The following is a 12,536-nucleotide window of genomic DNA, read 5'->3' as shown; positions in this document are numbered from 1 at the left end:
CGTCGCAGTGGAGGAAAGTGAAAACACCCATCTGGGGAAGTGTGGATACAATACCATACAGATGTCCTGAATTAGTGACCTTGCAGTTTGTATGTATTCCCCATCTTCTTGATAAACTCTAGGGGTTCTTGTTACTGAATTTGTCAGTGACAAAAATCTCGGAAGAGATGCTGGAGGATTATATTCTTTCACATAAAAAGCCATTCTAAAGGAAGTCAGCAGTGCCTACTTACTCAGCATGCAGTCTCATCTATGACAGGACTTGTCTTACAGCTGTTTTCAGGGCTTGCTTGGGCCATTTGTCCACATTTCCATCTATCACTGTCTTGTGACACCTCAGGTGATAACAATTGCTCTAATCTTTTTTCCTCATAGACCATCTACAGCAGGTATTTGGAAAGAGAGCAGTTAATGCACCAATGAAAAATGCAAAATAGTTTGTGTAATTGCTGATGCCTTAACTGAAAAAACCTAAGGTTGCAGTTGTCTGTGCAGAGTTCAAGTGGTCAGTAAGTCTTGACATCAGCATAAGGGAAATTTAAACAAGGATCTTAAGGATGAGAAGAAAAACAAAGATAAGGAAAATAAATGTATTTTAAGCCACTAAAGGAAAGTTCAGGAAAATTACACATTTTTTTTAACAGTAGATAAATTGTAAATTAAATAACTGAGGGCTTCTTACATTATATTTAACAACAAAAATAGAGTACACAATATGCCTGCTGTAATTGCTGTCTTCTACCTGTGCTGAAATCTTGATCATCTTTCTGTGCAATATCAGAAAGGTCTCATGGGTTTGAGAGGAGGAAGAGTAGTGCTCAGAGAAAGCCAGCTCCAGTTTTGTTTTATGTGGAGTTTTTTTGTATTCTTCTTCTTGACTCCTATGACTTCTATAATTAATAAGTTACTATTTCCTTCTTCATTTGGCTGTCTTGCAGAGGACACTGTAGAATGTCTTTCATAATGGCTTTTCAAGAAGAATATAAACAGCTAAATCACGACTGTTTTGCTTGTTATTAAGGTTATTATTAAGAGCAGCGGATGCTAAGTTATGCAGAGCAATTTAAATTCCAGTACATCATTAATGAGATTGCATTCTATATACTCTGATTTGCATCAGCGCAGAGATACTCCTTTTTATCTTAGGAAAAAATGAGGAGCTGGAAATGGCTTCTCTCCTGTATTATGTTTTATGCTGCTTACTCCAATTCAATCTTAACTGCAAGTTTTTTGTTTCTTTGTGTTTGTTTGGTTTTTTTCAATTGAAAAAGTTTATTTGCTGTCTAAGGAGCTGGAGCTTGGGAGACAAATGAAAAGCTGAACTATGGTCAGAATGTGTTTGTTGGTAACTGTGAGCATGTGAATCACTAGGGGGAAGTACAGAATTAGATCTCATTTCTGTATTCTGGCAAATTAAATAAAAAGCCAAACCCCACCAACTGGAAGTGATCTGAGGAATCACTGTTCCATGTCAGCTGATTGAGGGATGTTGAGAGTGAGCCATCTAATGGCAATCCATTTCTCACAGGGCACACAAAGATTATCGATGACTTTCTTTTTTTTTTTTTTTTTTCCTTATCAGCTGGTTTGGTGTTTGTGTTGTCAATACCGTGTGACTACTTGAGTCTATGCTGTTTGGATATGCTGATACCATCTCTGTGAAATAGGAGTTGTTTGCAATGTTGGAAGCTGTCTCTGAACCTTGTGCAAGACCTTCCCTGTACTCTGAGCACAGGAGAGAGCAAGTACTGCAGTCAGTGCCTACAATTAGAGATTCAAAGAGTGACTACAGTTATCTGAAAACAGCCCAAAAATGTACAAAAGACCCAACCATGCCCTGCAGCACTGCTGGAAGTGGGTCTGAATTGCACTTCTGCCATCTAAAATGGCCCACAGCAGTCAGTGGCTTAGAATGCAGGAGGGATTCAAAAGAGAAGATGGGGAAAAGGTACTTTCTGTGATGGACAGGTCCTTGTTTTCACATGCCCCCTTCTCCCAAGTAGCTTCATCTCCAGTTAAACAAAACTGTACATATTTTTGTCATTAAGCCTGACTACTTCCATGCAGAAGTTACGGGGTTTTACTGAATTCTATTGCAGTTATGTTTAAAATTTATAATGGTACTTCTTGACAGTGGTGCAGCTAATACAGTGTTTTGAGAGGAGGAGGTAATAAAACTCATCAATGTCTGGTATCATAGGAGTAACAGTGGGAGAAGCATCTTACTGTGCTTGAAGATTGCATGAAATTAGAGCATAATCAAATATAGAAGCTGATGGCTTTTCAAGGAGAAATTTGTATTTATATTTTTCAGTACCACCAAAGGAGATGTAATTTGCTACTATGGAAACAAAGGAGAACCAGAACCTGTTTTCCTAAATGCTGGTAGGTTTTCTTCAGAAAAGTCTGAATATTACTTTTTCTTATGAAGCTGTGTATTGTTGTAGTAATTCAGCTACTTAAGCGTTGTCTTCACTGACTTTTTCTTTGCATTCTTAAAAAAAAAAATTAAGTGTCCTTGAATTCATTTAAGTTTTTGCTAATAAATTTCAGTAAAGAATCAACAGTTCATTAAAGTTTCTATCCATGTCAGTGTACCCACCATTCCAGGTATCTGCAGATGGTACCAAAGGTAGTTCTGGTCTCCATGCTTAGACAACAGATTTCTTTTCTCTGTACATGGCTGCCTTTAGGAAGACAGGATGTTTGGTAATCCCTCTTGTCTGGATTGTGGTTAGAGGGTGCCTCTAAAGAGAAAGGTCCTTCTTGTCATCTAGTGTTGCTTTGCAGTATTTTTCAAGAGTAAAATCAGAGACTCAGATAAATTATTATTAATACAGCTAAATGGGGCAAGACTAGACTGCAGAAATTATATAATTCTGTTCTGTCTTCTTCATGGTTTAGCAAACCAGAAGTTAAGACTAACTGCTGTAGATAGGGATTAGAGTACAACTAAAACCAAGCACTGAGAATTGGCACAGGGAAGTGCTTAAGCACAGCCCAGTGTAAGACGGAGGCTGCTGTAGTCTTCTGTTTAGCAATTGGGCTTGTGTGTTCATGGCACACCTGCAGGTAAAGGTTAGCTGGGGAATCACTTACACTTATTAAAATTTTTAAAATCTGTAATGATAACTGAAATCACCAGAATGCACTTTCCAATTAATCTGGGGGGTGTTTTTGTATGTGTATGTGTAGGAATATATGGATTGAGTAATTCTTTGTTGGATACACCATGGAAGAAGCTTCAGTATGGGAAGCAGCTCTTCACAGAAGTGGTCAATAGAAGTCAAGACCTGACCAAAGAAGACTTGGTGAAGGAGCTTCTTACAGTGATGAATAACCAAGAGCCGTAAGAACATGATAGCTGGAGTTTACTCGAAATACAATATGACTTTCATGTTTACCTTCTACCTGTGTAGGAAGTGACTAGAGCTGAAGCAAAGTTGTTTCTGGTATATAGATCAAATTTACCAAATGTAGCGTAGAATGTGGCATTTTTCAGTGGTTCAAAATAAAAGTTTACATTAGAACTCAGACATCTGAGCAATGAGTAGTAATTGGGAAGTCTGCTAAGCTGTCTTAATTGCTTTTTTCATCTGCTATCAGATCAAGTGATTTTTAAAAAAAATTGTTATACTTTTTGCTAGCAAAAAGACATAGGTATGAGATACAATATAGTCAAATTATCTTCCCTTAATGTTCAGTAATTCCATTTGATCTCATCTGAAACCATCTGACTATAAAAGGGAAATATTTACTTACAAAAAGCAATATTTAAAACTAAGCCTGTAATCTTTCCAAATCACACTTCAAGATGAAATGATCTTTTCATAATAAATATGAACATGTGGATATGCACTAGCTTTGAACTTCCTTAAAATATCCTGTTTCATATTATTTTGTGATCACTTTGTGTTGTGACTGTGATCTCAGGCATGTCCTGCAACTCCTTCCAGTTTAAGAGGGCTGAGTGTGTTAATATTGGAGAACTTATTTTTTCTAACTACTTTGCTACTTTTTTCAGTCAATTACCAGACCCTGCAATTGAAGACCAAGGGAAGGACTATATCCGTCCCATATTGAACAAGTATGCAGCTTTATGTGTTCGTTGCCCAGGTTATGGAACAAGGTAAGAAAAACCTGATAGGCAAAAATAGATAAGTACTAAATAATCCTTATGGGTACATGTAGCCTGTGAAGAAAAACTTAAGTTTTATGCTAGTTCTTTCTGAATGGAGCACTTTGCACTATGTTTAAGCTTTTATCATACTCTCTGAAGTGAGCAGATTTGTGTGTCAGCTGCTGCAAGGGCAGCAGGGAATCAAAGCATGGTGGGACAGAAGAAGGGACTGAAAATGCCCATTTGAACTTGCCAGGATGATTTCTGCCCTGCTAGTGTGATGATGATGTGCTCAGAAAAAGAAAAGGAAATAAAAAAAGAAAAAAAAAAGAAAAAGAGTTAAAACATTTGGGAATGAGGGATGGCACCCTGGAAGTTTCTATAATGGAGCCCAGGCTTAACCTTGTCCTGTTTCACCGTTGCAGGACGAACACAGTGATTCTCATCGATTCCAAGGGCCACGTTACTTTCACCGAGCGCAACATGATCAATGCTGATGTCAACCAGTGGAAAACAAGCACCTATGAATTCAAACTGCACAGTTAACAACTTTCCACATGAATGGTTTGTAATAATAGCAATGAGAGAACAAGCCATTAAGCTCTAGTAAATGTTTTGTACCAGCTTCCACAAGCTAAAAATAGCAAGGAAAGCAAAAGTTTAAATAAACTGGTAGCATACCCTATCACACTCACAAATGGTTTGGAGAAAAGCACATGAAGGTGGTGTTTCTACATTAAGTAGCAACTCAAAATCAGAAATATTTTAACATCACCCTGCATTCAGGGCAAGGCTGTCTTTGTCCAAGACAAAGTCATTGCTTTTTTGTGGGTGTGGATTTTTTAAAAGATTTTTTTAAGTAGACTTAAATTTGTTTTCAGTTCTAATGGTGGGAAGCATTTGCTGCTTTTATTGTTCTGTATGAAGGTTTTACCAACTTTTGCTTTCCCTTCAGCATACACTGTTACGATTGTACAGCTGATGCCAATGTGCATTAAATGAATGTATGTTATCCTGGTGGTATTAAGTGCTTTAGTCTCATTTAAGCTTTTCAGTGCCATGGTGCAATGTTCTGCCTAAGGAGGGCAGAACAGAGGGGATTCTTTACATCTGTTTTTCTATAGATAGTACAGCAATATATCTTATTTCTAAAACTTGATCTGAGAATCAAGGTAGGAAATTTAGTTCAGTCTCCATTCACTTCTACTGAAAGAACCATGGGAGCAGACTTGCTTATCTTTGACCTGAATAAAACTACTTGTGCTGTGACATCCTGTTTCCTGATAGTCTAATTAGAAATATCTGTTTTGTTATTTTCTTCCCCAGCAAGCAGGTAAGGAATAGCTACCTGTTTGCAAAGAGAAGCTGAAGCTTTGGTGTATTGGCTGTTTTCTACATACAAAATTTGGATTTCTGTATTGGTATAATATGTTAGAGCCTGGAATAACTGCTCATAGATTTTAGTAAAAATAGCTGTGTGTTGTAAGGTGACACTGTTGCAGTCTTATATTGCTGAAAAAGTTGGGTATTAAGATGTACTTCCTATGTTCTAACACCTGTGAATTAAAAAGCTATTTAAATGCATGCTTTTTTCAATTATTCAGTGGCAGTGTAGGTAATAGAAGTTTCTAGCTAATACCAGGATATTTGAAAACCCTAAGCTATTTTTGCTTCTGTTGGTGTTCTGTTTTGACTTATTTTTGAATACTGAATATTAGGTTAGTAGTGGATCACCACTATTTTTTTTCCCTTCAGGTATGCTGACAGTATTCTTTCCACAAGCCTCCAATTTTAATTAATTATTGCAAAGTAGCAAGATTTTTGATACTCTTTCGAAGATGTGCAGCTGTGTTTCTGTACTCAAGCTTGTGTATCTTGGGCACTCATGTGTGTGTGTGTAATGGAGGCAGCAGTAAATGAGACTTTCCATTGAGGTGTAGTACTGTGAATGGCCATTCCCAGATTTGTAATTGTCAGGAGATGCTAAAGTAACATTTAGTCAAATCTCTTCTTTATATTTGCATATTTAAATGGCTTTTAGATACCAGGACTGCTTGCATGACTAGTCACAGGTTGTTGATTCGGTTCTATATAAATGACTTTGACCACCTTGATTGTAAGACAATCAACAGTCATGTTGAGTTGGAACTCAAAGCCTTCCAGACTGTCCTTCTGAGCTGCAGGAAATAGTCAGCCCTTTTTATTTTTTAATGGCTTCTTAAACCATATATTTGTACGGATAAAAATGTTACTGTTATTTTTAGATGCAAAGAAGTAGCTATAGCTGTCTTAAATTTGAGTTTGACACATGCATACCCAGAAACAAAGCCCTGCCTCAGTAGCCTGCTCTGAGAGTTTGCATAGCAAACTTCTTTATATCCACTTACAAATAGTGGATATTTAAACATGACATTCTCTTTGAAAACATTGTCTTAAAGGCAAGCAAAATGCTTCCATGCAGTATCATGCTAAAAGCATTTATAAATTTTGGCGTTTATAGAAGTCCTGTAACAATGAAATTTTATTTAGTTTTTACATGTAGGCAAAGGCGAGTCAGAGCTTGGATGTAAATATAGATTATAGTAATGTATTTTGCTGTGCTTGAATCAAAATTCTAAATCTGGGATTTGCTTTTTCTGACAATTAAACAGGAAAGAGCCTAAGCCTCAGATACTGTTTTTTATAATGTCAGAATAGTTAATAAAGTGAGCTTTTTAAACTTCTTTGGAAGCTTATGAGAGTTTTGTCATTGGCTTCAGTGGAAACAGGCTCAGGACTGCTGTGCACATATCAGCAAGTGGTGCTTGTCCATAGAAGTGATAAAGTATTTGTGAAGTACATAAACTACTCTGTGCAAATCAGGGTTGCATTGAATCCACTGGAAAAAGTAGACTGTAGGTAAAATTAACAAAAAAAAAAAAAAGTTTTATTTTTATAAAGGTATTTTTAATAATAAAAGGGAATTTTAAATATCAGTTTTAAAGGCTATAAAGGAAGAAAGTGTATATAGGAAACTATTGCATGGCATTTTACTGAGTTTGCTTATACATATCATCTCTTCAAAGTCATAAATTTGCAAGAGATTTTTGTCTCCTGAATTTTTTTTACTGGAATGGTAGTGGAAGAAATTTTAAAATGTCTGTAAAAACTCAGTTATGTTTTTTTTGCTTAAAATTGTGTCACAATTGTTGTTTACATGTGTGTTCAAAACTAGAATCAGAATAAAGTCAATCTGGTGACCAGTCTTTGTTGACATTAGTAGATTGTGCATTTTTGCACATCTGTTTTTGTTCATTTGCCTGTAACTTGGTGTGATACAATGAAGTAAAATCTTTCATGCTATATTAGCAATGAAGGAGCTGCAAGTTCATTTCTGGTACTTAATTCCATTTTAAGAGTGCTCTATTTTTTCTGGGGTTTTTATGTTGTGTTGTGGGTGTTTTCTAATATTCTGCTACTGCATGGTTGTCCTATCCTGGTAAGAAATCGGAAAATATTTGAAAGGTAGGAAAGAGCAAAATCAGTGCTTCCTTAAGGAAAAGTGGAGCCTCACAAAATGCTGCTGAAGGACAGGAATCCAAGTTCACTGTGGAAAAAGTCTGGATCCTTGGCAGACCTGAGATTCTCTTGTTATACTGAGTAGAGACTGCCTTAATGTTCTGCCACACTGGACATGGCACTGGAGGTGGAATTGTCTCATCTCCCTCCTAACAACTTAATAAAACACTCCTGAACAGAGCAGAGAATGAGTTGGGCCTTTGGAGGTCCTCAGGATGTTCAAAGCTTAACTGATACTTGTTACTAATGAAATACACCGAAGTAGATATTAGGATAAAATATTGATAAGACTTGGAACACTCTTTTCATAACATCATAAGGAAATTAGTAATTTTGAAATGAATCTACGAAATACTAAGCAGTAATAAGGCAATAATTAAAGCATCTTACATTTCAGTTTTAGCCTGTAGAACTTAATGCACATTTATGACTTAGCAAGTATCCATATATATATGGAATATTAGCTACTAGGAGTTAGTTTTATTTCATTCAGATTGATGTAATAGAACATTGCTGATGTTCTTCATCTGATTCATTTTCTGCAGAGAAGTCTTGTTGATAGCTTCTGAGGATCTAGGAAATAGTCTTGACTTGGTGAAAATAGAATCAGTATTGCAATCAGTTGGAGAGGCATGAACTGTGAGAATTACAGAACCCATCAGTATGACTGATGCTGTGAAATGTAGGTTAAGGTGAACAGAGTGAAGAAATGTTGAATATATTTTATATATGTATATATAATCTCTGTAACGTGTATCAAGAACTTAGAAGCTGAATGAAAAAAACAGAATCATCTTGACATGCTCAAATTTGCCATATATCTTTTAAAACCGAAGACATAAGCACTGAATTTAGGATCACAGATGAGGGAGAAATAATTAATATTATAATATTAAGTAGGATAACCTAAAATTACAATCCATAAGTCAAATACAATGCGAATGAGAAAAAAAGCAATTTGTGTGCTGATACATCTTAAATTTTTGTGTCTTTGTACTAGAAAGGTAAATGGAGAAAAACAAATGAAAGCTAAAAACAGATCAGAAGATGGAGAAAGGAAGGGAAGAACAGAGGACACTTGATGTTCTGTTTTGTGATCCTATTCTTTCTGAGGCCTCTGAGAATGACAGTGTCTGCTAATGCATTCATACTTCCCTCTGGTGACACAGGAAGTGTTTTCCATGGATAGCTCACCTGACAGGCACAGAGCCAGCCTTGGTCAGTAACCTGCCAGACTGGGGAAACACATTGCTCACTTCTGTTCAGTGGAGAAAACCACATCACTTTTCAGATGATGATAAAGATATGTTAAATAACATAATGGAAAATATGTTGAGCCAGTAGTGACTCTTCTTGTGGTACAACATTATAATTAGTATTCAATGATAGAGGCTTTTGTCTCTGTTAAAGGAATGTACGCTTCCAAGAAAAACATGAATGAGAAAGATAGGGTTTTTTCTCTCCTTGTACCAGCTCTGCTGTGAATAGCTACTCATAATAACTACATAAAGCCAGGTCTTAGTCAGATGCATTATCCATCTCCTGTTTCTCATGTCTTGCTGGAATGACTGGCATTTAGAGAGGAATTAACAGTCCTTTCAATTACAGACGGGTCTGCATTATCACCCTGGTTTGATAAGCAGTGCCCTTACATGGTTTTCCTGCTAGTCCCCTTTGCTGTGCCTTGGCTCACATTTCAGGGCAGCTGCAGGTCACAGGGTCTAGGCTGGTTTCAGATGGACCAGAACAGGCAGCTGTGCTTGAGGAATGCACCAAGTGTTCTCCAACAGGTAATCAGTTTAACCTGAGCATATCTGTGAAATGCACCTCGCATGAAGATTGAGCACTCTGCACCAATTGTTTTGCTGCATAAATCTCCATATGTTTGCCTTCTAGATGTAGCATGTATAGATGTGTTGTATCACCATCTTTGCAATATGGCAGTTGCAAATTTTTCAGCAATATATTGTGCCAGTCAAGTCTGAGTCCTCTCTTGCTGTAATGTGCATGAGTTTAGACTGGCAAACCATCCCAGGATGGCAATTACATATAAAACAACCCTAGCAGCACAACTGTGCTTTCAGAACTGTAATTTATTTGGCCTCTGTCAGGGAAAACAAAGGTACTGACATTTATGGTTTTGCTCATATAAGTGCAACTACACGTGGATTTTTGGCAGCCAAAGATTGTGCTCCTGATTCATGTCTGTGTGCTGCCAGCAGTATATAGAGAAGTCCAAGCTAAGGGATTGGATCAACAGCTTCTTAGCTGTAGTTCACACAAAGTGTGCACAACAAAGTGTGCTTTGTTACCACAATTTTGAGTTAGAAACATCATGGTGTATAATGGCTCAAAAGAAAAATTACCATGCAACAGCAGGTGAGGAGAAGACAGAATGTCTGAAGTAGCTGTCAGTGCAATGCTACTACAACTCTGTGAAGTGACTAAGATTGATTTGCAGGGGTGGTTTAACTGGTAGAGATGCATGATATGCAAACAGCCATGAGGCTGACTCAGAGGACTTTTTTTCCTTTTCAGTTTATAAATAGCAGATAAATTCTGCCTATTTCAGAAAAGTGTTCTGAACTATTTGGATGAAAGGGCTTATGGAAAGCAAAGTAGGAAGACTTGTATTCTGTCCCACATGCATATTACTTAATTTTTTCTAATATTCCCCCTAAATAAATTGAATGTATTTAGGAATGCAGGATTTTCAGCCATAGGAACAGGTTTGTTCTATGTGTGAAGAACAAGTATCCTCAATCACTGTAGGATAACACCAACCCAGGTCCAACTGGCAATTGCACAGAATGTTCCTTCTAATTGGCTTGTGCAGACCAGTTTCTAATGTGAAGATCATTTGGTTACTTACCAATCGGCTTTTGTTGTTTTAATTTCCAGATTTGAATGTAAACCTGTTACTTCTTATTTGACCTCTTAGGCATCATACCACACTCCTAAGTAATACTGTCTTTAGGAAAATATCTGCATTATTGGCAAAAATGCTGCCAGCAGTCTGAAACTTGGGAGAGCCAGTCGGCCAAAGTTTTTCCAACAGGAGAGTCAGAAGTTATGTGTGCTTTTGTGGACAACACAATTTAGTTCCTGTTGAATCTGTGAATGGTGAGCAAGATCAGTAATTCTCTGGTATTATTGAGCCAAAGGATGTGTCTACTTCGATTATTTTTTTGTAGCAATCAACCACCTCTTTTGACATTAGAGAACAGATCTGAGATTGCTCATGGGGTCTTTTTGACATCTTTCCACGGCCATGAAGTGATGACTGACAGAGATTAGACCGAGGAGAGCAGATTTCAGCCAAAAGTGAAAGACAAAGACATGTAATGCAATCAAATACCAGTTTACCAGTGCAAAGAGAACAGATAAAAGCTGCAATGCAACTTATTTTACTGAAATTAAAGTAATGCAGGCTGAGCAAAACTTGTCCCGCAGTAGCTTTTAGTGTTGGAACAGCGCAGAATGTGCTGCAGTTACTGATATAGGAAGAATATGAAAAAGCCACTGGCTCCACCTAATTTTCATTCTGATGAATGCAGCCTGTAAACTTTATTGGAAAGCTCATAGTTTTGTCTTTTTAGGCTTGATTTCTGTATTCTGTGTTGACAGCAGTAGTTTCTGTCCAGCCTTTGATGTTTATTTTTTCATTTTTAAAGCACTATAGGCATTTTAATTCTCCAACTGTATGCAGAATTCTGTGTGTGCCTCATCTGATCCTAACTGAAGCATTGCTGTTCACGTACATATAAAAAATTGAACCTATTTTCTGAAGTATGTGATCTTCTTACTGCACTAGTTCAGTTACACAGTCACATAAATGGGATGCCAATAAGTCACAATACTTGTATTTTCATAAGCCCTTTGTGAAATACAACCTTCTGTCCCAGTGTTAGCAATTTGAGATGACCTGACACAGCAAATGCCAGCATCAACACAAGCTCTTTACTTAATTGTGAGATTTTTTTCCTCATCTTTGACAGCTGAAATATTATGTGAGTGCCTGTTTTGCAAACCGTGGGTGTTTATTAAATACATGTTCCGAATTGGTTTGTTTCACATTAATAAAAGCAGTCATAATTTAAAGATCACTAAAATGAAGGCTTGAATGCAGAAGCCTATTATGAAGAATTAAAAATTAGAAGCTGCTTTTAGTTGAAGCAGTGCTCAGTTTCTGAGGGCAGCTTGCAAAGATTTGAAGCAGTTTCAGTAAGCTGATCATTATGTGTTGACACTACTGTGACGTCCAAATTATCACCCTGACATTGGATGTGTTGGTCCAGCGACACAAACACAGAGACAGAAAGGCCTAACAGGCATTCTGTGTAGTTTTTAAAGATTTATTGAAATATTACTGTTACCTTTCATAGCAGTATTTGGGGACCTCAAAGACATGAGATCAGTGAAATATTAGAAAATGATTCTCAAGTCCTGAAATTACAGATGAAACAAACACAGGCATACTTTTGATGACAAACCCAGGATGTGTTATCACAGTATTTGGTGCCTGGTGTTGATTTCAAACCAGTGTAACAGTGAAGGGCAAAAGAAGCAACCCTATAACTACGTATGTCAATAAAAGCTCTGTATTGCTCGCAAATTATAAAGTAAGGGAGAAAATTAGGATAGCACATGTTCATTAACACTTTAGAAGTAATTTCACATAAACTGCCTACGGTATTTTCAGTAATTATTTAGGAATTGTGTCTAAACGCTGCGGTCAGATTGGGACTTGCTCTGTGAACTGCTTGGCACATGGAACATGAAAAAGGGCCCTACTTTGATTTACCTTTTTAAGGTCAATCAGTCTTGAAGCAGTAATGCTGTAGTTTTGCTGCTTGGA

The 12,536-nt window shown here is 37.0% G+C and overlaps 2 protein-coding genes across 5 annotated transcripts in view; one reads left to right on the top strand and one right to left on the bottom strand.

The window, feature by feature from the left end:
* TANGO2 (transport and golgi organization 2 homolog) overlaps positions 1-7,364 on the top strand; it is a 22,861-nt gene extending 15,497 nt beyond the window's left edge. For all 4 annotated transcript variants that reach the window (XM_085075794.1, XM_085075793.1, XM_085075795.1 and 1 more), the window contains 4 exons: positions 2,315-2,385; positions 3,196-3,349; positions 4,025-4,129; positions 4,546-7,364. In XM_085075794.1, coding sequence (XP_084931920.1) covers positions 2,315-2,385; positions 3,196-3,349; positions 4,025-4,129; positions 4,546-4,666 — 451 coding nt within the window. In that variant the 3' untranslated portion in view covers positions 4,667-7,364. The remainder of the gene's footprint in view (positions 1-2,314; positions 2,386-3,195; positions 3,350-4,024; positions 4,130-4,545) is intronic.
* Positions 1-12,536, bottom strand: part of LOC146430277 (uncharacterized) — a 27,948-nt gene extending 15,412 nt beyond the window's left edge. The window contains exon 1 of the mRNA XM_085075796.1: positions 12,483-12,536. The gene's annotated coding sequence lies outside the window, so the exon portion shown is untranslated. The remainder of the gene's footprint in view (positions 1-12,482) is intronic.

The sequence above is a fragment of the Lichenostomus cassidix genome, chromosome 15 (genome assembly GCF_008360975.1).
Source record: "Lichenostomus cassidix isolate B80296 chromosome 15, HeHo_3.0, whole genome shotgun sequence".
NCBI lineage: Eukaryota > Metazoa > Chordata > Aves > Passeriformes > Meliphagidae > Lichenostomus > Lichenostomus cassidix.
This window is presented reverse-complemented; position numbering and strand designations above follow the sequence as displayed.